The sequence below is a fragment of the Hypanus sabinus genome, chromosome 10 (assembly GCF_030144855.1).
Source record: "Hypanus sabinus isolate sHypSab1 chromosome 10, sHypSab1.hap1, whole genome shotgun sequence".
NCBI classification, from domain to species: Eukaryota; Metazoa; Chordata; class Chondrichthyes; order Myliobatiformes; family Dasyatidae; genus Hypanus; species Hypanus sabinus.
The window spans coordinates 19313712-19340303 of record NC_082715.1 but is presented as its reverse complement, the minus strand read 5'-3'; the positions used below and the strand labels follow the sequence as shown (position 1 = coordinate 19340303).

The following is a 26592-nucleotide window of genomic DNA, read 5'->3' as shown; positions in this document are numbered from 1 at the left end:
TTTAAAGTGTCTGGGAATGTTGTACCTGTATGTATTTGTCAAAATATTACAAATAAGTATGATTAAAATATGTGTAGTGCATTAATAAATGATTTTGGAAACATATAATTCTGTTCCAATTTTAAAGATATGATAAATTTGTTTTTCTGCCAATTAATACATCTGTTAGTATGATGTTTGTATTTATTTCAGTAAAACAAATTGTGCAATTAGTGAGAATTCACAATATCTTATTTTTGTGCGATTGTGAACAGAATATCATTACCCACTTAGGTATTTGACATTCTTTTGTGAATTCATGGCAACTACCAATGAGAATAATTAGGTAATCTTTCCTCAAAGACACCCTTGAGGGAAAGTTGTAAACTTATAACTGTATGGCATAATGGCCAATAAAGGTCTGAAGAAGTAACTAAGGGAGTACCCCAGAATTTCACAGTTTTTGGAAATAATTTTGACAAATGTGTATTGTATGAAGTTTGGAAGTCTTCCACTCTTTTTTTTCAAAGCTTTACTAAAAGTCTAATTTTAAGCCTTTCTAAAATTTATTTCCATTGAAGTTTAAGTACTCAACTGCACCAATGCCTTCAGCAACTGTTTGTTTCTTTAGGAGGTTCTCATGCAATATCCTTAACACTATTAATATTGACAACTTTATTGTTTTGTTACTTAATTTCACGATTATTGGCAGCAGTATCATCATTGTAATTGTCGTTGATGGGAAATTAAAGATAAACTACTGTATATAAATAGATATTTTATTGATCCCAAGGAAAATTACAGTGTCACAGTAACATTACAAGTGCACAGACAGGCAAGTATAGAAATATTAGAATTGAAGTAAGAAAGAATAAAAAATAAGTTACCTCAAACTGTCTAACAAGAGGGGGTCATCACTTCCCCAGCTATAGGTTGACTTGTTGTAGAGCATAACACCCGAGGGTAATAATGACCTCATATAGCACTCTTTAGAGCAGCACAGTTGTCCTAGTCTGTTACTAAAAGTGCTCCTCTATTCAGCCAAGGTGGTATGCAGAGGGTGAAACATTGTTCAGAATTGCCAAGATTTTCCGTAGGGTCCTTTGTTCTGCCTCAGTCTCCAGTGTGTCCAATTTGACTCCTATAACAGAGCTAGACTATCTAATGAGTTTATTGAACCTGTTGGGATCACCTGTGTTGCTGCCATTGCTCCAGCACACCACCACATAGAAGATTGTACTGGTGACAACAGGCTAGTAAAACGTGAAGGATAAGTCTGCATACTTTAAAGGACTGCAGTCTCCTCAGGAAGTAGAGGAGACTGGCCCTTCTTGTACTCATCCTATGTGTTGATGCTCCACTCAAGTCTGTCTTCCAGGTACTTGTAAGTCCTTACCACATCCCTGTCCTCACCATCAATAGTAACAGGAAACAGTGCAACCTTGATCTTCCAAAAGTCCATCACCATCTCCTTTGTCTTACTGATGTTGAGCTGCAGATGATTCAGTTTGCACCATTTGACAAAGTCCTCCACCAGGGCCTTGTATGCATCCTCCTGTCCTCCCAACTATTGCTGAGTCATCGGAGAATTTCTGCAGATGACTCAGTATTACATCTAAAGCTCGAGATATACAGGGTAAACAGGAAGGGAGCTAATACAGACCCCTGTGGAGCCCCAATGCTGCTTATAGTCATACCTGACACACAGCTTTGAAGTCCCACAAACTGTGGTCTGCCAGTCAGGTAGTCCATTATTCAGATACAATGGAAGTGCCAGCCTGTATTGAATGGAGCTTCTCCTCCAACAATGAGGGCTTCGTGCTATTGAAGGCACTTGAGAAATCAAAAAACATGATCCTCACAATGCTGCCTTGCTTATCCAAATTGGAGTAGGCTCTGTGCAGGAGATAGATGTCAGCATCATCGACTCCAATGCGCTCTTTGCCTCTTTGCAGGGGATAGCAGGTGAACCAGGACCAGCCTCTCTAGAGGCTTCACAGTGTGTAAGGCCACTGGACAGTAATCATTCATGACCATCTTGGCCGTTCTTGGATACTGGGACCATACATGTTGTTTTCCATACAGCTGGGACCCTTTCCAGGCTGAGACTTAGACTGAAAATGTGCTGTAGGACTCCACACAGCTGCTCAATCTACTCCTTCAGGACCTCAGGGTTCACACCATTTGGTCCCAATGCTTTGCCGTGTCTGAGTTTCCCCAGAGCCCTTTTCACCTGCTCAGTTGTGAAGGTGAGTCCATGATGACTGGAGTGCTGGTGGAAGGTGGAGGCTGGGGGAGGTGAAGATTGGGGCAATAGCATTTGGTATGTGGAGGTATGGATGGTAGCTACAGGACAAGGAGGGGATGTAGACAGGGGTAGCTTGTATTACTCAGCCACATGTTGAATTGGAGGAGGGAGGAGGGGAAGCTTAATTGCTGAAGGAGCATTGGGTGCCTCTGCACCTAGACTGGTGTGCAGAGGAGGTGATGAACAGGAGGGCAATTGTCAAATCTATTGAAGAATTGGTTTACTCATTAGCCCATATGTGGCTACATTTTGAGGCTCTACAGATAGGCTGATCGAAGCCAGCAATGTTTGTCATGCCTTTCTACACCTCACATGTGCTACTTATGTCAAGGATGCTAGACCACTTCAGATCATTGTTGATCATTTAATTTATTGGTTCCGCAAGTCATCCCGACACCTGCATGACTGTGCAATACACTGTTGCATGATTAACTGCAGGTACAACAGTGTATAAAAAATGAGATGCTCAGTTTAAAGCAATGACCATGACTAAGGTCATTTATCATTTTAATATCTTTTGCCTTGACCAGAAAAAAGAGAAAATCTGCAGATGCTGGAAATCACTTAGCTTTACATTGTTTGCGGTGTGTATACATATATCTCACCTGGGTTTCTCCAACAGCATTTTACAGATCTTCAGCCTCCTGGTTTAAAATATGCCTACCTCACTGGATTTCTAGAGTTGTTGTTGGCAATTGAAAAGCAATGCTTCCTCTAGAGACACTAGACTATAGATGTGGAAATCTGGAGCAAAATCAGTTCCAGTTTTTTTTTGCTCCAAATGGTCTCAGTGTGTTAGTTTAGCTTTGGGAAAAGAACTACTTGTCTGAGCACTGACTCCCTCTTTGTATTTGAAATTTACCATGTTAATGACAGCTGCTGGGGTAATGAATACTCTCTGAAATCTATGTGCCTTTAGAGACTAATTGGTGAACAGCAAAATATGACCAAAAAAATGACAAAAACCCTCTCCCTCAGATCCCATCGTCAGCTCCTGGGCCCTCAGAGGCTGCATCTTCCTCTCACCCCAACCCTTCCCTCTCCACCGACACCACCAGCCTCCCTCCCTCCTTGATCCCATTTCTCATCCGTGCCGGGTCTTTACCATTCCCTCTGACCTTCAACTTTCTGAGGCAGAGCGCTTTGTCTTCAGTAAGGGCTTCACCTTTGTCCACACCTCAGCGAGTTCCGCGTACGCCATGATGCCAAACTCTTCTTCCGCCGGCTCCGTCTCTGAGCTTACTTCTTTGGCAAGGACTCTCCTACCCCCACCGATGACCCCTTCTCCCATCTTCAACCCTCCTCCTCTTCATGGACACCCCACTCTGGTCTTCTGCCTGCTCTGGATCTCTTTATTGCTAATTGCCGACAGGACATCAACTGTCTCGATTTCACCACACCATGTTCCAATTCCAACCTCTCTCCTTCGGAACACTCTGCTCTCCGCTCCCTCCATGCCAATCCCAACCTTACTATAAAATCCACTGATAAAGGGGGAGCTGTTGTAGTCTGGCGGACTGACCTCTACCTGGCCAAGGCACAGCAACAACTCTCTGATACCTCCTCTTATTTACGCCTTGATCATGACCCCACTAAGGAGCACCAGGCCACTGTCTCCTATACCATCACCAATCTTATCAGCTTTGGGGATCTCCCATCCACTGCCACCGACCTCATAGTTCCCACACCCGCACTTCCCATTTCTACTTCCTACCCAAGATCCACAAACCTGCCTGTCCAGGTAGACCCATTGTCTCAGCTTGTTCCTGCCCTACCGAACTCATTTTTGCATACCTTGACACTGTTTTATCCCCCCTTGTTCAATCCATTCCCACCTATGTTCATGACACTTCTCACACTTTGAATTTTTTCAATGATTTTAAGTTCCCTGGCCCCCACCGCATTATTTTCACCATGGATGTCCAGTCCCTATATACCTCCATCCCCCACCAGGAAGGTCTCAAAGCTCTCCACTTCTTTTTGGATTCCAGACCTAACCAATTCCCCTCTACCACCACTCTCCTCCGATAGCGGAATTAGTTCTTACTCTCAATAATTTCTCCTTTGGCTCCTCCCACTTCCTCCAAACCAAGGGTGTAGCCATGGGCACCCGCATGGGCCCCAGTTATGCCTGCCTTTTTGTTGGCTTTGTGGAACAGTCCATGTTCCAAGCCCATATGGGTATCCGTCCCCCTCTTTTCCTTTGCTACATCGACGACTGCATTGGGGCTGCCTACTGCACGCATGCTGAGCTCATTGACTTCATTAATTTTCCTCCAACTTTCACCCTGCCCTCAAATTTACTTGGTCTATTTCTGACACCTCCCTCCCCTTTCTTGATCTTTCTGTCTCCATCTCTGGAGACAGCCTATCAACTGATATCTACTATAAGCCTACAGACCCTCACAGCTACCTGGACTATTCCTCTTCCCACCCTGTCTCTTGCAAAAATGCTATCCCCTTCTCACAATTCCTCTGTCTCTGTCGCACCTGCTCTCAGGATGAGGCTTTTCATTCCAGGATGAAGGAGATGTCTTCCTTTTTTAAACAAAGGGGTTTCCCTTCTTCCACCATCAACTCTGCTCTCAAATGCATCTCTCCCATTTCCCATACATCTGCCCTCACCCCATCCGCCCACCACCCCACTCGGGATAGGGTCCCCCTTGTCCTCACCTACCACCCCACCAGCCTCTGGATCCAACGTATAATTCTCCATAACTTCCGACACCTCCAACGGGATTCCACTACCAAGCATATCTTTCCCTTCCCCCTCTTTCTGCTTTCCGCAGGGATTGCTCCCTACGCAACTCCCTTGTCCATTCATCCCCTGCACCCCCCATTCCTTCCCACCAATCTCCCTCCTGGCACTTTTCCTTGCGGACCAAGTGCTACACTTGCCCTTACACTTCCTCCCTCACCACCATTCAGGGCCCCAGACAGTCCTTCCAGATGAGGCGACACTTCATCTGTGAGTTGGCTGGTGTGGTATACTGCGTTCGGTGCTCCCGGTGTGGCCTTTTATATATTGGTGAGACCCAACGCAGACTGGGAGACCGTTTCGCTGAACACCTATGCTCTGTCCGCCAGAGAAAGCAGGATCTCCCAGTGGCTCCACGTCCCATTCCCATTCTGATATGTCTATCCATGGCCTCCTCTACTGTCAAGATGAAGCCACACTCAGGTTGGAGGAACAACACCTTATATACCAGCTGGGTAGCCTCCAAACTGATGGCATGAACATTGACTTCTCTAACTTCCATTAATGCCCCTCCACCCCTATATTTAGTTGTTTGTTTTTCTCTCTCTCTCTCTCTCTGCCCATCACTCTGCCTGTTCTCCATTTCCCTTTGGTGCTCCCCTCCACCTTTCTTTCTCCCAAGGCCTCCCTCCCGTCCTATGATCCTTTCCCTTCTCCAGTTCTGTATCCCTTTTGCCAATGACCTTTCTGGCTCTCAGCTTCACCCCACCCCCTCTGGTCTTCTATCATTTTGCATTTCCCCCTCCCCTCCTACTTTCAAATCTCTTACTATCTTTCCTTTCAGTTAATCCTGACGAAGGGTCTCGGCCCAAAACGTCGACAGCGCTTCTCCCTATAGATGCTGCCTGGCCTGCTGTGTTCCACCAGCATTTTGTGTGTGTTGCTTGAATTTCCAACATCTGCAGATTTCCTTGTGTCATGACAAAAATTAGTTGTGTTCAAAGGTTTTAGCCTGAAACATCAAATGTTTAATCCCCTCCACAGATGTTGCATGACTTGCATTTTTCTAGGATTTTCTGTGTGTTGCACAAAATGAAGGTGTAAGGGGAAAGTAGTTGGGCTGGTCAAAGAATAACACACTAAAGGAAGGATAAGCCCAATATGAATTGGAGGTAACCTTCTTTTTCCCAGTTACCTCTTTGCACTGATGTGGTTAACAAAGCAATCTTCAAAATAGCTGCAGAGGCTTTGTACAGTTCATGGCCTTAAGGTCCATGGAAATGCTTTGAGAACTGGCCTGTGGATAGGTGACCCTTGCTTCTCTTTCTGAATTAAAAACATAGAAACATAGCACATTAGCACATCTACAGCACATTACATGTTCTTCAGCTAACAATGTTGTGTGACCATGTAATCTACCCTAAAAATTGCCTAGAATTTCCCTAACGCATAGCCCTCTATTTTTCTAACCTCCATGTACCAATCTAAGAGTCTCTTAAAAGACCCTATTGTATCTGCATCTACCATCTTTGCTGGTAGTGCATTCCACGCACCCAGCACTCTCTGTGTGAAAAACTTACCTCTGACATCCCCCTTGTACCTATTTCTGAGCACTTTAAATTATGCCCCTTTGTGTTAGCCATTTCAGCTCTGGGAAAAAGCCTCTGGCTATCCACACAATCAAAGCTTCTCGTCATCTTATACAGCTCTATCAGGTCACCTCTCATCCTCCGTTGTTGCAAGGAAAAAAGGCCAAGTTCACTCAACCTATTCTCATAAGGTATGCTCCCCAATCCAGGCAACATCCTTGTAAAGCTCCTCTGCCCTCTCACTATAGTGTCCACATCCTTCCTGTACTGAGATGAACAGAACTGAACTCAGTTCTCTGGGTGGGGTCTAACTCTGGTCTTATGTACCTGTAAAGTTACCTGACAGCTCTTGAGCTCAGTGCCACGGTTGATGAAGGCCCACACACCATATACCTTCTTAACAACACTGTCAACCTGCGCAGCAGCTTTGAGTGTCCTGTGGACATGGACCCCAATTCAACCTAAAGCGATTCAACCAGGATAAAAATTAATACTCAGTGGTATGTTGATTTTGGCTCTGATATTTTCAGGCTTTTGTAATTAATCCAGAACTGATGTAACCATAATTGACACTTCTTTGTGGTTAGTTTTAAAAGAATACTTGTCACCAGCAGACTGATTACACTAGTTACTTCTTGGATTATTGTAAAGTTCACTCTCTTGGCATTAATGACTCCCTTTGTATTTCATCTCACAGTCTATTTTTAAAAGTACATTTCAGTTCCTCACAGCATGCTGTGATATAAACTTTGGTCAAATTTTATGTGTAAAGGTCACAACAAAGACTTGCTTTGTTTTTCTGCTTTATGTGTGCTCTTCTGACCACATCCACAAACATAATTAGATGCCGAATAAGTGATTGCTGTGATGTTCACAGACCTTGATAAATGATAAAAATGTACCCCATATTTTTTTTTAAGTATAAAGAAAACCTTGAAGCTTGCCTCTCTCTCACAGCTATTCTTCTCCATTGAAATGAATGGAATTGCTGACCCTGTAACAGATCTAAACTTCAGGCAAAATTTCCAGTGTACCTGCTAGATTATTGCAGGAACCTGCACTTCTCTGTTTGTCTTCTTGAGTTCAACATCAAAAGAGTGTCATCAAATTTCCTTGTCTATATAGAAATACTGGCATATTTCCAAATATGGCTAGTTTAGGATTCTTGTGTTATAGTTAACATTATAACATTATAACATATATGATATGAAGCACCATGGAAACACCACTGTAGGTGCAGGTGAGCAGTCATCTTGACTAATTAGGATAGCTCCTCACCCATGAAGGAAAATAAAATAAATATTTAACAGGTGCTATACGGCAAAGGGCAACCAGCCTCCAGCAGTGTTTGGGAATCAATGTTCTCAGCAATCAGTGAATCAGTCAAAGTACTATGTATAATTACTGAACAGAAATTAAGATTTACTTTGATTTGAGGGAAACAAAAGAAACAAATTTAATGGGAAATAAGGAAAATAATAACAAAATATCCATTCAGTCAATGGTATTGACAAAAATACTGCATATTCTGGAAATGGGAAAATAATGTCAACTGAGCAGGAGGGAAAAATAAATTAGTAGTAGTACAGAAATGGCATTGATGATTAGATAGTGAAATAACAACATATCCTCTGGATGTATTATTCCATATCCTAGGGTTTCAAGAGTTGCCAACAGAGGTTGTGGATTCATTTGTTTTTCCAGAGTTCATTTGCTGCACCTGCTGTGAATTTGAGGAGTCGTAGGGTGATTCTTTGTAATCTTTCCAGGGCTTGCTGATTTTTGTTTAAATTCATTCCCAGGATGGTAAATTTGAAAATTGATTCTCCACCCTGAGAAGGTGGTGGTGGTTTGCCATCAGTGAACTGCAATCCAGTTTTAATATAACGTAAGTATGGTTTGATAGGCTACATCTTAAGCAGCCTAGCTGATGAAAGCATATTTCCTTTGTAAAGTGCATTAGAGAAAGTGTGTATGAATTTAATGGCAATGCAATGCATTGGCTAGTGCATGGTTATTTTTATTGGTCAGGTGCCCACAATATAGAATGTTCATTATCATGGATGATGTGAGCTTTTAAGAGGCAAAATGAGTCCAAAGAATTTTATGAGCTTATTCATGGCTCTTTGAAGCACAGCTATGGTGAAAGGCTAGGGGGAACCAAGGAGGAAATCTTTAAGATACAATAAGGGCATTCAAGAATTAGAGATGCTGTGTGATCTGCTGAGTTCTTCCAGCATTTTGTGTGTTGCTAAGAATTATGTTATTCTTGTAAGAAAGATATTGCATTGGATACTATCTTTATGATCAAATAATAAATGTTTTTTTTTGTAGGTGATATATGCTTTAAATACTAAAAATGATGAACACGAGGCTGCTATCCAGGCACTCAAGGAGGCCCATGAGGAGGAAGTACAACAAATCTTTGATGAAACAAAGGAGAAAATTCTTCACTACAAAAGTAAGATCAATGAGGAAGTAGAACTACGGAAGAAAATCCAGTCTTTGGAAGAATCTCTGGAACAACATGAGCGGATGAAACAACAAGCACTTGCAGAATTCGAGGCCTATAAACAACAGGTTGAAGATGCACGCCTTGTTTTAGAAACTCATCAAATGCAAGGTGTTATGATTATGTCTAGAAATATTCAAGAAATTAAGGATAATTTTGAAGATAAACTGCAACAGTTTATGCGGTTAGAATCTCAATTTGATCTGGATAAACAAGAAACTCTGGAAGAATTGCGTGCAGCTCACAGACTAGAAATCCAGAATCTCTTAAAGTCTCATCAAAGTCAACAGGAAACTTCAGATAAGCAACAGGAAAAATTGCACCAAATGCTCAAAGCTGAACTGGTTTCTATGAAGAACAAAAATGAAGAACTTGTACTTGAAAAGCAAAATGTAGTGGAAGAATTTGAAGCTAAATTGAGCAAAACTCAGACTTTTTATGAACATGAAATTGAAGCTTTAAGAAAATCTCAGCAGGCATCAGAAAGTGCACTATGTAAACAGAGGGAGTCTCAGTTAAAGATGGAGTTTCATAGCCATGAAACTGCTTTAAAAACAGCACTTGACAAGCTTCAGACGGAATTGCAAATTGCTCAGGAGGATGGCAATCAGCTGAGGAGCAAATGTGAACAGCTTCATGGTGCATTAATCAAAGCAGAAAGTCATATTCAAGTAAGAACCATACAAGTGGTTAGAAACAGAATGATCAAAAATGATAGATATGAGTCATTCGCTACCTAGATTTTATTAAACAACAAACTTAGAGCATGTTACATCAGAAATGGTCTTTGTTCGAGATTAAGCCAGTTTGTTCTGTCCACTGATGAATAGTTTTTGTACTAAAACTAAAAGTTCCATCACTATTGTTGATACAAATTTTTCGAAGTCACTTTCCTGAGTGAATGTTGTGAGTTATGTTTGGACTGTACATTGTACTGTGGTAATGAAATTGTTTCTAAGTCTAACTATGTAGCATCTGCACTTATGCCTGTTGCTTTCAGGGCATAATAAAAGATTCCATTGCGACTTGTCTCAGTTGGGATGGATTGAGCTGAATTCAGATCATTGCCTACACTTATCTGGGCCAGTGTAACCTGCTGTCTCTGGAAATTAAGCAGCAAAGCCTAGTGAAGATTCAGTTGCAATTTGGTGGTGTACTGAACTCTGCCATAGTATACCCTGACTCCTTTTGTCAGGAGGCAAAGCTGGGTGCAGAAACTTGCCTTTTGTAAATGTTGGAGGCACTTTTAACAGATTTTCAAAGTATTTAGAAGTGATCTACATTTGGAAAACAATTCACTAATTTAACATTTAAAAACATGTAAACAAAAAAATAAAATAAGTAGAAAACAAATGAAGTACTCTTTCCCTCTTTTCCTGCATTTGGTAATTATCAATTTTATGAATGCAGACACTGATCCTGTATCCTGGTTGATATAGGATTACAAATCCTCAGATTCTGTGGCACAGGGTTCATAAAACCATAAGACATAGGAGCAGAATTAGGCCATCTGGCCCATCGAGTCTGCTCCGCCATTCAATCAGGGCTGATCGTTTTTTCTAATTGTCAGCTTGATTGGCATTTGAGGTTGGATTACTGACAGGACATAGTGATCAAGTGCAGAGACAATGTGGTGATATTTGTCACTCAACTCACCTGAGACTTTTATCAAGTCGTCTAAATTCAGAATATTCTTAAAGAAGGGTCTTGGCCCGAATCGTTGCCTGCTGATTTATTTCCATAGATTCTGCCTGACTTGCTGCATTCCTCTAGCATTTTGTGTATGTTGCTCAGAAAATTATTACCTGGTAGCAGCTTAATGCAGATAGTTCTGACCCATTAGTTCTTTTAAGAAAACATTCTGAGTCTCCTGCAATAAATAAATAAATAGCTTGATCCATTAAGTTATTACATTGCTTGGCAGACGTAGCAGTTAATGCTGCTACTTAGTGGCTGTGCAGACTTGGGATTATTTCTGTCTTTGTGCTGTCTATGTGTGGTATACAGTTGGCCCTCCTTATCCATGGGGGATTGGTTCCGGGACCCCTTCCAGATACCAAAATTCATGGATGCTCAAGTCCCTTATTCAACCTGTCTCAATCGGGTGCACCTTAGGACCCAGCGGAAACCCAGACCTTATTTAACCTATCTCAGTGCGGTGGACATTAGGACCTGGCGTCGGAGCTCTGAATGCGCAGTGTTTCTGTTCACGAAAATAATCATGATCACGATTGAAAATACAGTAGAAATAATAAAGCAATCAGAAAGAGGTGAACACCATCAGTCATTGTAAAAGTGTTAGGCTACATCAGTCAACTATCGGAACAATTTTAACGAATAAAGTGAGAAAGGCTCTGCCCCGATGAAAGCTACAATTATTACTAAGCAACGCAGTGGTTTAATTATTAGGTTTTGAGTTTTTGATCCTCTATATCAACCCAGCACGGTGGAGAGTGCACTAGGGAGCGATCTGTCCTGAGTCCTGAGAACTTCTGTTCCCAAGCCCGGTGCTGAAACATACTTTCTTAAGTGTTTTATATGCATAGAAAGGTAAAATATATTCTATATACTAAGATGAACATTTGACTGACTGATGCTAAATAATACCGGATGTACCTGTTCCAATTTACTTAGTAAGAGAACTTCCAATTTTTTCGATCCTGATGCACGGTAACCCACGCACATCCTCCCGTATACTTTAAATCATCTCTAGATTACATAATACCTAATACAATGTAAACGCTATGTAAAATGGTTGTTATACTGCATTGTTTAGGGAATAATGACAAGAAAAAAAAGTCTGTACGTGCTCAAACAACAAGTGCTGGAAGAGCACTTCCATATTTTCATGATTCACGGTTGGTTGAATTCGCGCATGTGGAATCCACGGATAAGGAGGGCCGACTGTACACATTCAGACTTTGACCATGCGGGTTTCCAACAAGTGCTCTGCTTTCCTTTCCATATCTCAAAGACTTCCTGAAAACTTAATTGGCTGCTGTAAATTGTCTCTTAGAACAGGTAAATGGTAGAAGAAAATCAAAGAACTGTAGGGCATGTGAGAGAGTAAGTTGCAGGGGTAGAAGGAAATATAAAAGAGGGGGTGTGGGGGCTGATAGAATTACCCTGCAAGGAGCTGGCAAGGGTTTGATGATCCACATGGTTCATTTTGTGTTGCAGTAAGTAAGTAAACAGTAATGACCAAATATCAGGGTTTCTTTATTTTCAGCTGTAATGAGCTTTCTAATCTCGCTGGCTCACATACCTATTGACAATATATGAATACAGAGGCCCAAAAGAGTGGAGGCTATATGTTCATCTGTATCAAATTGATTCCATGAGACCAGGTTATCTGAAGCTCAATACAGCTTGATTTTGAAAGTCAGTGACATGATCAAATACACATAGGCAACTGCTTACCTACACTTTTCTCAATACAGTGGATTCCAGTTAATTGGGACACATTGGACCAGTACATTTTCGACAAATTAAGCAGCTGCCCAAATTAGTTAAAGTTTCATGGATGTTCTCATCACTGGAGAGAAGTACCAGTAGGCATGACATAATGTCTTTATTGAATAAAATGAGATACAGCATGCAATATACTGTGTCCCTTTTGGAGCAAAAGGTCTTCCTGACCCAGCTGTACATGACATTTTGATAGCTCAATCATTCCATTTAATATCAAACAATGTACACAAGAGACAATATGAAATTCTTGCTCCTCACAGTCATCCATGAAAAACAGGAGAGTACCCCAAGGAATGAGTGACTGTAAAAACATTAGAATCCCAAAGCCCCCTTCTCATTCCACGCAAAAACAGCAGCAAAGCATCAACCCTTCCCTACTTAATTCAGCAAAAAACATCAACAGCAACCACCCACCAAGCAAGCAATTGCAAAGCTGGCAAGAGTGAGCATCACCTGCAGTACAACAAAAACAAATTTTTCATCTGACAATCCGACATGACACAGACTCCTCTCAGTGAGAGGGGGGACAAAACAAAACAACTTGATAATTATGGTGTTAAAGTCTGCTTCATCTCTTTTTTTCACTTCCCTGACTCAAGAATTAGCAGCAAACTCTCCCTCAGAGAGAGAGAGAGAGAGCGATTTGCCAAGAACCGAGTCCTCCAACAGCTGATCTGTTGTTCACGATATTCTGTTTTCTCCCTTGATGCTTCAGTCGACGACACCAGTATAGAATCAGCTCATTCACAGGGCTGCAAGGCGTGCTCATCTTCTAGGCTGCTTCCTTGGGATGCTCTAAAGATCAACGGACAGTTCCATATTTACAATGTAAACACTTCTTTGAGCTATGCATAAATTTCACAACTCCCACTTTGCACCCACACCACAGACATTTGAAAGAATTTTAATTGACTGTGGTTCACACTTCTTAGAAACTCATTGTTCAGAACTTCATTTTAGATTTAATCCACCTTTAATATTCACAACAAAGACAATTGGCTGAAGTCAGGTTGCTGAAGTTATTTGTTATATGTGTTAAAGGTATAAAAAAGATGAGCTACATTTAAATGAGTAACAATTTACAGTATGTATTTAAATGAAATACAGAACAAATTAAAACACTGCCAATACCTCTTCAGTACTATAAAACTGAGTATTAGTTCCTAATAGTTATCGACAGAGGAATTTATTTGCTGTGTTCCTTTGATTGACTGTAAATAAACAAAATCAGTTTAGACACCTTTTCCAGATCCTCTAAATCTTCATTTTCATTGTAATATTCAAAATGATTGTTGATACTTTCAAACTTTTTGTAGTACAAGTAGTGAACAATTCATTTTCACACCAGGCTGTCTCTGGCATTTCCAAGCCTGAATGCTTGAAACCATGTTGAGCAAAATAGTTCTGAATTGTCTTATTGTTTAGTTCTCACCAACTATCAGTGACAAAAATCATTGCCAAGTGGTTAAGGCTTTGGATCTGAAGGTCATTATTTCGAGTCTCAGCCAAGGCAGCGTGTGTGTCCTTGAGGAAGGCACTTAACCACACACTGCTCCTGCATGTTTATAGCCCAGTGGCGGCGGTTGGTGAAGTATGGACAAGACAATACAAGACTGCTTTTTGAACACAAACATACATAACTGACACAAAAACTAATCATTAGACACCATGCCACTAATCATGGTGTAGTGTACAGTCAGCCCTCCTTATTCGCGAGTTCTGCTTGCGCGAATTCAACCAACTGCGAATCGAGAATACCTGGAAGTGCTCTTCCAGCACTCATTCTTCGAGCATGTACAGACTTTTTTTGTCATTATTCCCTAAACAATGCAGTATAACAACTATTTACAGAGCATTTACATTGTATTGGGTATTATAAGTAATGTAGAGATGATTTAAAGTATACGGGAGGATGTCCGTAGATTATCGTGGATCGGGATCGATAAAAAGTAAGTTCTCTTACTAAGTAAGTCGGAACAGCTACATCCAGTATTATTTAGCATCAGTTAGTCAGACGTTTGTCTTAGAAAATTGTATATATTTTACCTTTCTATGCATATAAAACACTTAAGAAATGTACGTATTTCAATAATTAAACCACTGCGTTGCTTAGTAATAATTGCAGCTTTCATCGGGGCAGGGCCTTTCTCACTTTATCCTTTAATATTGTTCCGATCGTTGACCGACTGTAGCCTAACGCTTTTCCAATGGCCGATGGTATTTCACCTCTTTCTGATCGCTTTACTATTTCCACTTTATTTTCAATCGTGATCGTGATTATTTTTGTGAACAGAAACACTGCAGATTCAGAGCTCCACTGGGTCCTAAAGACTACCGCTCTGAGACTGGTTACGTAAGGTCCGGGGTTCTGCTGGGTCCTAAAGTCCACCGCACTGGAACAGGTTAAATAAGGGACTTGAGCATCCATGCTTTTTGGTATTCGCGAGGGGTCCCGGAACCAATCCCTCGTGGTTAAGGAGGACCAACAGTATGATGGTCACACATGTGCACGTGATTGACACTAGTTAGAAACTGTTCAGCAACAGTCTTCTTCCCCAAATAAGTGACATTGTGTCCAAAATAAACAAAGGGAATGCCAGGTATTTTAACAACTTAGTTTTTGTTCTTTCAGATTTATCCCAAATAAACAAGTGCCTAATTAACTGGAATCCACTGTATATTGAAATATTTGGCAGTTTGAAGCAGAGAGCTATTGTCTCAAGTCTTCACTTCAAAAATGCTGAGGTTATGTTCAATGAGAATGGGAATTGCATGTGTTTGTCATTGCCTGACATGAAATTGATAAAAATTAAAATATTTCAAAATATACCTTTTAAAATCGAGAAACCTGCTTTGCTTTGACTTTTTTGGTATATTTAGTCCTGAACACAGCTCAGTTGTAACAATTGATTTCTTTAATAAAAGTGGCATGTATTCTTTCAGATGCTTCAGGAACAACTGAAAGACGACCAACAGAATGCTAATGATACTCTTATAAAACAAAAGCAGTTAGAAAATGAACTCGTTGCTTGTAACGATCGTATTCAACAGCAATCTGCAGAATTGCTACTTAAATCAAGTAGGTCGCTCTTTAGTTTAACCCCATTTATTTCAAAAACAACAAAATGGTGGATAAATCAGCTTGAATGATACAATTTAAAAGAGAAGTAATGGAATAACACGTTATTTAATATTAAGAAAAATTACTAATGCTGAACTCGGGAGTTTTATGAGAGAAAATTTTCTCAACTATTGTTTCATATCTCTAATGCCATTAGCATCAGTGAAATTAGCTACTTGTCCCATCATGTCTAGCCTAGCCATTGGGCATCCATATGTATTAATCCCATTTTCTAGCCGGTAGCCCATATCCTTAAATGGCTAGTCATTTGAAGTGCTCTTCTAGACATCTGTTAAATGCTGTTACTGACTCTGCTTCCACCACTCTCAGGTACTTCAGATATTCATCCCGATCTGGGTGAAAAAGGACACATTCAAATCCCCTCTACTTCTCTTACTTCTTACCCTAAGTCAATATTATCTAGTTTAATTCACCTGCATTATACCCTATCTATTGTCCTCATAATTTTGTATACCACAATCATGTTCTCTCTTAACCTCCTTCACTCTAGGGAAACCAGACCTAATCTGTCCAATCCAGATCACTCAAACTCCCCAGTCCAGGTAACAGCCTTGTGAATCTTTTCTGTGCTCTCCATCTTAATCTTATCCTTCTTATAGTGGGCTGACTGGAAATGCACAGAGTAGTGAAGTTGGCCTGACCAACATTTTGTATAATTGTGGAGCCACACTCACGTCTCCATCTACATCAACAGAGCGTGTATCAAGCTTCAAATTCCTTGGTGTCCACATTTCTGAAGATCTCACCTGGTCCCTGAACTCTTCCATCCTGATCAAAAAGGCTCAGTAGTGCCTTTATTTCCTGCAGAGCATCAAGAAAGCTCACCTCTGTCCCAGGATACTGATGGACTTTTACTGCTGTACCTTTGAGAGCATACTCACCAACTGCATCTCAGTGTGGTACGGCAATTGTCCTGTATCGGAATGCAAAGCACTCCAGCGTGTGGTGAAAACTGCCCAGCGGATTACCGGCACCCAATTGCCCGCCATTGAGAACATCTACCATAAATGCTGCCTGGGCAGGGCAAAAAGCATTATCAAGGATGCATCTCACCCTAACCATGGACTTTTTACTCTCCTCCCATCCGTTAGGTGCTACAGGAGCCTCCGCTCCCGCACCAGCAGGCACAGGAGGAGTTTCTTCCCTGAGGCTGTGACCCTGCAGAACTTCTGCATCACAACACTAAGCAGTATTGCACCCATATTGTACTGTCCCAGTACTTTTATATTTGTATGCTGCAACACTTACTTTTTATTCGCGGTTATTTTGTAGATAACATTATCCTTTGCATTTCTGGTTAGATGCTAACTGCACTTCATTGGCTTTGTGTCTGTACTCAGCACAATGACAATGAAGTTGAATCTAATCTAAATCTAATCTAATCTAATCTAATATGACATCGCAACTCATACTCATTTCTTTTGCTGATGAAGTCAAGCATGCCATACACCTTCACATCAGCCTATCAACCTGCATTCCCATTTTCTGAGAACTATGTATTTATATCTTAATGTCCATCTGTTTAACAATACTCCGCAAGGCCCTGCCATTCAACATATTGGTCTGTTCTGCTTTTAATTTCTCAAACTGAATTACTTTATAATTGTCTATGTTAAATTCCATCTGCCATTCCCTTTCCCATTTTCCAAGTTGATCAAGATCCTGTTGTAATGTTGCACAACCTCCGTGTCCATTATAGAGGCAATTTTGATATCATCTGCAAACTTGTTAATCATAGAACTTAGAACAATACAGCACAATACAGGCCCTTTGGCTCACAATGTTGTGCCGACCCTTAAACCCTGCCTCCCATATAACCCCCACCTTAAATTCCTCCATATACCTATCTAGTAGTCTCTTAAATTTCACTAGTGTATCTGCCTCTACCACTGACTCAGGCAGTGCATTCCACGCACCAACCACTCTCTGAGTAAAAAAACCTTCCTCTAATATCCCCCTTGAACTTTCCACCCCTTACCTTAAAGCCATGTCCTCTTGTATTGAGCAGTAGCACCCTGGGGAAGAGGTGTTGGCTGTCCACTCTAACTATTCCTCTTAATATCTTGTATACCTCTATCATATCTCCTCTCATCCTCCTTCTCTCCAGAGAGTACAGTCCTAGCTCCCTTGATCTCTGATCATAATGCATACTCTCTGAACCAGGCACCATCCTGGTAAATCTCCTCTGTACCCTTTCCAATGCTTCCACATCCTTCCTATAGTGAGGTGACCAGAACTGGACACAGTACTCCAAGTGTGGCCTAACCAGAGATTTATAGAGCTGCATCATTACTCTGCGACTCTTAAACTCTATCCCTCGACTTATGAAAGCTAACACCCCATAAGCTTTCTTAACTACCCTATCTACCTGTGAGGCAATTTTCAAGGATCTGTGGACATGTTCCCCCAGATCCTTCTGCTCCTCCACACTCCCAAGTATCCTGCCGTTTACTTTGTACTCTGCCTTGGAGTTTGTCCTTCCAAAGTGTACCACCTCACACTTCTCTGGGTTGAACTCCATCTGTCACTTCTCAGCCCACTTCTGCATCATGCCGCCTATGTTCTTATCCAAATCATTTATATAAATGGTGACCCATTTATGGGTGACCCACCTCTCCAAAAAGCCCAATCTCATCTGTGATATATGATTTCCCATACACAAAGCTCTGGTGATTATCTTTAATCAGTCCTTTCCTTTCCAAGTTCAATAAATCCTCTCTCTTAGAATCCCATCCAATAAGTTTCCCATCAATAACGTAAGGCTCACTGGCATGTAAATTCCGCACCTATTCTTGCTACCCTTCTTAAGTACAGGGGCAACCTTAGCTATCATGTAGTCTTCCAGTAGGTTATTTGTGTCAATGACAATACAAAATGCTCAGCCAAAGCCCTGGAAAAATTGTCAGAGCTTTCTGTAACATTGCTTATATTATTGTGTATTTATACCTTTGAATTTTGTCCTACAGTGAAGTTTACAAATAGATGCTAAATGTTTTTTTGATTTAATTTAAAACATGCAACTACTCGTTTTAACTAAGAGAGGTTCACACTCATACAGCATCATTTTGACCTCTTAATTTCTCAGCTAATTTCACATGTGCTTTATAGGCATTAATAAATAACAAGTTTCCCACAAATAAAGATATAATAATGACAATATTAATTCCTTTAGTTGTATTAATTGGTAAATAGCTGTTGTCTAGAACCTCTGAAATATTTCTTTTGTATCAGAGATTCTATAACATCCACCTCAGAGCATAGGTGGTACTTCGATTTAAAGATTTTTTTCAAAACCAGGGAATGAATTTAACTGGAATCTTTTAACCACAGATCCATGAATGTACAGTAACTAAGTATAATAGTTGTATTGTAATATGAGAGATCATGGATAATCACGGAACAATTATATAAAAATGCTTTGTGTTGATTTTAGGTCACATTGGAACACTTCAAGCAACACAAATGACTCAAGAAGCTACAATCCAAGAACTGGAGTTACAGCACTGTAGATTAATGGAGAAGTTATCCCATCTTGAAGAGGAAAGGAATACATTGCGAAACAGCAAGATGACCTTGGATGAGCAGCAGAGACAACAACTAATGGCCATTGAGAAGGTTGTGCTTTTAATTTTTAAGATATTTTAGTAGTTTAGATATTTTGGGAGTAATGCAAATACAAAGAAATTTAAATTGATTGTTGCCACTTCAACCTTTCAATATTGGATTTTTTACTAAGAAAATACATAAATACATCCACAGAATCTCCTATGTATATAATACAGTTTTATTTTAAAGTAGTTTTGCTTTGCTAACAAAGCTAAATGTCTTTCATATTAGTGAACATAGTATTGTTAAGCATGCATATTTTTCACTCATTATCTTTTAAATTACTTCCCAGCTCTGAGGGGTGTGTTTGATTTGTTTGTATGAATATAGCTGTACATATCTCCTAAATGAAGATGAAATTATTGACCTAGTGACAAATTCTCCCCCTCCCAAATCAAATATATAATTAAAATATCCAGTCAACTCGGGTGCAATGTTCTTTTTGATAATATGCGGTAGCTTGCTTATGCTGAACTTGTGGTAGAGTGGAGTTACTAAAAATTGTTTACTGTTGCCATGATGATTTCATATAGAGAAAAGGAAATTGGTGGGAAACTTCCATGTGGAATATGAAAGAAAGGGTTCTTACAGGTTATAAACTTAAAAATGTTCAACAGTAGCATTTAATCTAATCAGCTCCATCTTGAGTACTAACCTACAAAGTACCCAGGACATCTTCAAGGGAGCTGTGTCTCAGAAAGGCAACATCTGTTATTAAGGACCTCCAGCACCTGGGGAATGCCCTTTTCTCACTGTTACCATCAGGTAGGAAGTACAGAAGCCTGAAGACGCACACTCAGTGATTCAGGACCAGCTTCTTCCCCTCTGCCATTCGATTCCAAAATGGACATTGAATCTTTGGACACTACCTCACTTTTGTTTTAATATACAGCATTTCTGTTTTTGCACATTTGTTTAAATCTATTAAATATATGTAATTGATTTACTTGCTTATTGTTATTATTTTTATTTTATTTTTTTCCCTCTCTGTTAGATTATCTATTGAATTGAACTTCTGCTGCTAAGTTAGCACATTTTACGTCACATGCCGGTGATAATAAACCTGACTGTCATTAATTTAGGATATCAATAAAAAGATGGAATATTTGCATCTATTAGAAGGATCTGTCATGGGTCCGGTTGGCCGTTCCCCTTTAACACTTCTTTCTCCCTAGCTATGCCCCAATTTCAGTCATTTGATCTCCATTGCTGCTCGTTTACCCAATAACCGTACATCTGGATTTCATCAGAGACTGGGAAATAAATACGATGGCGACACTATCACAGGTTGCCAGTTTGTTGGTCTATTCTCGTGTGATACTTTGTTCCCTTGTCTGATTAGAACTGTCAGTTCTAAGTTCCGCTCCAGTTTCTGGAAAGTCGCTATAACTCCCGTCTCCATGTCAAGATTCTTCTGGTTTCCTGTTCTACGTTCAAGTCTACGCCAGCCTCCCCAACTCAGTCGACGTGCCGATGTCCTGCACTTGGGTTCTCCTCAGTTGCCCCATGCAACAGGCTCTTTCAAAACATTTATTTACACCCTAAGACCATAAGACATAGGAGCAGAACAAACTGGCCAGCATGAACCCAGGGGACACGAATCCCTTGCAACAAGCCCTCGCCAGCCAGGACTCCTTACTGGGCCTGCACAATCAGCTGCTTTGGGATGTCATGGAGTACCTCTGCTCCCTGTCAGTGGACATAAGAAAAGTCAGTGAACAGGTCGACTGAGTATCCACCCATCTTACCCCGTCGACCCCGGAACTCTGTCTAACCAACCAAGACAGCCTATATTGGCGACACCTGATGCATTCACTACACGTCCGTTAAGTGAGCCGCACGTACCCAAAGCAGAACCCTACGCCGGAGATCTGGGGAAGTGCCAGGGCTTTTCTTCTGCAATGCTCCTTGGTGTTCGTGCAGCAGCCATCCACATACGCCTCTGACCAAGCGAAAGTAGCTTACATTACGGGGTTCTTGCGAGGAAATGCCTTAGCTTGGGCCACCGCGATTTGGGACAATCAGCCAGAGACCTGCTCTTCCTTCCTCACCTTCATTTCAGAGATAAGGAAGATTTTTGACCATCCAGTCTGCGGTAGGGATGCCACCAAGCGTCTACTCACCCTCTGTCAAGGCTCACGCAGTGATGCTGAATACTCCGAGGAGTACTGGACACTAGCGGTCGACTCGGGTTGGAATGTTGCGGCACTCCAGGAGGTATTCCGTCCGGCAAGGCCTCTGTGATAAAGTAAAGGACGAGTTGGCGGCTAGGGATGACTCAACAGCCTGGATTCAGTGATCTCCCTAGCCACCAGGCTGGACAACCAACTCCGAGAACGGCAGAGGGAGAGAACCAGTTGCCCTGCTCCTTTGGCCACCCCACGGCATGCTTTACCATCTAATCCCAGCCCTAACCTCTCTCCTCCTCCCATTCCTAGAATAGCACACCATCCCGGGAGAGGAACCAATGCAGCTGGGACGGAGCCGTCTTTCTCCCACAGAGCCACTCCGGAGATTCAGAGCCGGGGATTGTTTCTATTGTGGTCAGTCTGGCCACTTTCGTGCTACCTATTCCCTTCAGCCAAAAGGGATGGCTCTCCAGTGGAAAGGGGGACCCTGGTGAGTCAGACAACATTCCCTTCTGTCTCCCAATCCTGGATGCAGATCCAAGCTACTGTGAACCACAACCAACCGTCCCTGTCCTTGCCTGCCTTGATAGACTCCAGAGCTGAGGGGGATCTGTTGGATGAAAACATAGTTTCCCAGGCCGGAATTCCTCGGGAGCCATTGAGTACCCCTCTGGAAGCCCGGGTACTGGAAGGAAGATTTCTGGCCAGAGTCACTCACCGTACTCCACCACTGTCTTTGATCCTCTCTGGGAATCATCAGGAGCAGGTACAATTTAACCTAATTTCCTCTCCTCAAGCTCCGATAGTTCTTGGGTACCCCTAGCTAAGCCGCCATAATCCTTGCATTGATTGGTCCACCGGGAAGATCACCAGCTAGAGTCCATTTTGTTACTTCACTTGTCTACAGTTGGCCCTTTCCCCTGTGAGAATCACCATGACCTCATCTGCCGTTGAACCCCCTGACCTGTCCAGGGTTCCAGCAGAGTACCACAACCTGGGACAAGTCTTTAGCAAACAACACGCCCTTTCCCTGCCTCCACACCGACCATACGATTGTGCCATCGACCTTCTCCCCGGAGCTACTCTACCCACCTGTTGGCTGTATAATCTGTCCCGGCCAGAGAGGGAAGCACTGGAAGGTTACATCAGTGAATCTCTCGCGGCGGGCATTATTCGACGCTCATCCTCCCCAGTGGGTGCAGGGTTCTTCTTTGTGGGGAAGATGGATGGCTCTCCCCGTCCCTGCATCGACTACAGAGGCCTAAATCGTATAACCATTAAGAACCACTGCCTCTTATAAGTTCTGCATTCGAGCCACTTCATGAAGCCACCACCTTCTCGAAGTTGAACCTCTGAAATGCCTACCATTTGGTCCGGATAAGGGAGGGAGATGAGTGGAAGATGGCTTTCAATACCCCGTTAGACCACTTGAGTACCTAGTCATGCCTTTCGGCCTCACCAATGCCTCTGCTGTTTTTCAAGCCTTGATTAACGATGTACTAAGAGACTTCATTAACGGCTTTGTGTTTGTCTACCTGGATGACATCCTGATCTTTTCCAGCAGTCCCGAGCAACAGGTGCACCATGTCCGTCAAGTCCTGCAGAGGCTGGGGGATAATAAATTATTCGTAAAGGCGGAGAAATGCAAATTCCACGTCCCCTTGGTCAGCTTCCTAGGTTATATCATTGAGAGGAGACAGGTGAGAACTGATCCTGAAAAGATCCGGGCTGTGGCGGAATGGCCAAAACACACCGTCTGCAAGCAACTCCAATGGTTCCTGGGGTTCACGAACTTCTATCGCGGGTTCATCAGAAATTAGACAGGTGGCGGCTCCCCTTACCCAACTTACCTCGACTGCCACACCTTTCCTTTGGAATTCTGAGGCGGACTCAGCACTCGCAGAACTAAAGAGGCGTATCACGTCTGCTCCCGTTCTGATTCAATTGGATCCCTCCTGTCAGTTTGTTGTGGAGGTTGACATCTTTGACTCCAGGGTGGGAGCGGTACTGTCCCAACGTTTGGGCCCGGATCAGAAACTACATCCCTGTATCTTCTTCTCTCGCCGACTGTCTCCCGCTGAACGGAACTACGACGTGGGGAACCGGGAGCTACTAGCGGTCAAACTGGTATAGGAGGAGTGGAGACACTGGTTGGAGGGGGCAGAACACCCGTTCATCATCTGGACAGACCACAAGAACCTTGAATATATGCAGACCGCCAAACACCTGAATTCCTGCCAGGTCGTTTGGGCATTATTTTTTGGCCGGTTCAGGTTCTCCTTCACCTATCGCCTGGGGTCCAAGAATGCCTGATGCCCTCTCCCATCAATATGTTTCCAAGGAGGACCGTCGCAACCCTAAGACCATTCTTCCACCATCCTGTGTAGTGGCTGCCCTTACCTGGGAGATCGAGTCCAGAGTCAAAGAAGCCCAAAGGACTCAACCCGACCCAGGCACTGGACCTCCCAATCGCCTCTTTGTACCCGATTCTGTTCGATCACAGGTTCTACAGTGAGGGCACAATTATTGTTTCGCCTGCCATCCCAGAATCGATCGGACCCTGACCCTCCTGAAGAGGCATTTCTGGTGGCCCTCCATGGATGCTGACACCCGTTCCTATATTTCTGCATGTTCTGTCTGCGCCAGTCGAAAAGCCTCCCATCGGCCACCTGTGGGATTACTCTGTCCCCTACCTGTCCCTGGGCGTCTCTGGTCCCACATCGCTTTAGATTTCGTCACTGGTCTGCCCTCTTCACATGGAAACACTGCCTTACTCATGGTGGTGGACCGTTTCAACAAGTCGGTACATTTTGTAGCCCTCCCTAAACTACCTTCTGCACAGGAGACCGCAGACCTTCTCGTCATCCACTTTTTCCAACATCACGGAATCCCTTTGGATATTGTCTCCGACCGGGGACCTCAATTCATTTCGCAAGTTTGGAGATCTTTTTGTCAAGCTCTTGGTGCCTCAGTTAGCCTGTCGTCCGGGTTTCACCCACAGACGCAGAGGCAAACAGAGTGGATCAACCAGGAGTTGGAGGCGGCGTTATGTTGTATAACATCCAACAACCCATCTACTTGGAGCAGCCATCTCGCATGAATAGAATACGCCCACAACTCTCTGGTCAGCACCGCTACCAGAAAATCTCTGTTTGAATGCTCTCTCGGGTATCAACTCCCGCTGTTTCCCGCCCAGGAAGAGGAGATTGCGGTGCCGTGTCATGGTCTGGATCGGTTCCCCTTTAAATTTAGTTAGGTTGCAATCCGGACCATTGACGCCTTGTTCCCTTTTAATTTTGTTTCATGCGTCCCTTGAGCTTGGCAATCAAGGTAATCTACCCTCGACCTGAACCGGCAGCTTATAAACCCCTGGCTTTAGCCGTTCGGGGCAAGAGTGTTAAGAAGCCTTCGCAAGTCGCCACTGCCGCTACGATAAGCCAGAGTGATCCAGCCCACATCGGAGTACCAGCAATTTGCTTTCCGTCACCAGAGTGGCAAGGTCAACCTACCAGGGGCGAGTGGAAGGCGGAGTCCTGACTCGATGTTCCTGCCCGTTGTCCATGTTGACCCTTCGAAGAGTCCCGGCTCGATGCCTGATCTGAAGGAGGAGTCCTGGTTCAAGATTCCTTGTCCTGTGCCTTGGTGTCCACGTTCCTGGCTGCAGTGATCCATGGTATCCAAGCGTCTGGCGGCTGTGAATCAAGGTCCCAGTCTCCAAGTCCAAGGGCAGTGGTGGTCCCAGTCCCCAAGGTCCGTGGCTGCCCATGTTCCACCCTGTCCTAGTCCAAGGTCTGCAGCGATCCAAGTCCCTAATCCCCGTAGTCCAAGGTTCGTGTTTCTCTTTGTCCTCGATTCCCCAATCTTCTGTGTAGTGAGTAATAAACGCTATTTTATTGTACCTAAGAAAGACGTGTTTGTGTCCTGCATATGGGTCCTCTCCCAGCACCCTTGTCCCCACCTCGTCACAGGCCGTCAGTTCAGGCCCATATACACAGGTGCCAGAAAATCTGGGAAGACACGCACGGCCCTGCTTAGCTCAGTCAACCGTAACGAAAAAATTGCTGACCGTCATCGTACCCCTGCTCCTGAGTATCGACAGCTGGTGTATCTGTATCTGGGCAGATGGTGTGGCTCTCGTCCAAAGACATTCATTCCACTCAAGAACAAGCCCAAGAAGCTCCCCCCCCCCCCACCCCCCGGGACCGTTCGAGTTGAGAGCATTATCAATCTCACGGCAATCCGGCTCAAACTACCCACATCAATGCAAATCCATCCTACATTTCACATCTCTAGGTTAAAACCGGTTTCTGTCAGCCCCATGTGCCCTCCGACTGAACCCCCTCAACCTCCCTGGATCATCAACAACCATCAAGAACCTGTCAATCTCTGCTTTAAATACACCCACAGATGCATGTGGCAACAAATTCCACAAATTCACCATCCTCTGGCTAAAGAAATTTCTCTGCATCTCTGTTTTGAAAGGGCGCCCTTCTATTCTGAGGCTATTCCCTCTTGTCTGAGACTCTCCCACCACAGGAAACATCCTTTCCACATCTATTCTGTCTAGGCTTTCAACATTCGAAAGATTTCAATGAGATCCCCCCCCACATCCTTCTGAATTTCAGCGAGTACAGACCCAAAGCCATCAAATGTTCCTCATATGATAACCCTTTCATTCTAGGAATCATCTTTGTGAACCTCCTCTGGACTCTCTCCAATGCCAGCACATCTTTGCTAAGATGAGGGGCCCAAAACTGTTAACAATACTCAAGGTGAGGCCTCACCCCTGCTTTATAAAGCCTCAGCATCACATCTTTGCTCTTGTATTCTAGACCTCTTGAAATGAATGCTAATGTGGCATTTGCCTTCCCCGCCACTGACTCTGCCTGCAAGTTAACCTTCAGGGTGCTCTGCACAAGGACTCCCAAGTCCATCTGCATCTCAGATTCCTGGATTTTCTCCCCATTTAGAAAGTAGTCTGCACATTTATTTCTACTACCAAAGTGCATGACCATGTACTTTCCAACATTGTATTTCATTTGCTACCTTCTTGCCCATTCTCCTAATCTGTCCTTCTGCTTCCTACTTGTTTCCTCAACACTATCTGCCCCTCCACCAATCTTCATATCATCTGCAAACTTAGCAACAAAGTCACCTA

At 42.9% G+C, this 26592-nt stretch overlaps 1 protein-coding gene across 5 annotated transcripts in view; it reads left to right on the top strand.

Annotated features, from left to right (window-relative positions):
* The window catches only part of fam184ab (family with sequence similarity 184 member Ab), a 202256-nt gene that overhangs the window by 76353 nt on the left and 99311 nt on the right, over window positions 1-26592 (top strand). For all 5 annotated transcript variants that reach the window (XM_059981474.1, XM_059981471.1, XM_059981472.1 and 2 more), the window contains exons 2-4: window positions 8909-9757; window positions 15501-15636; window positions 19133-19314. In XM_059981474.1, coding sequence (XP_059837457.1) covers window positions 8909-9757; window positions 15501-15636; window positions 19133-19314 — 1167 coding nt within the window. The remainder of the gene's footprint in view (window positions 1-8908; window positions 9758-15500; window positions 15637-19132; window positions 19315-26592) is intronic.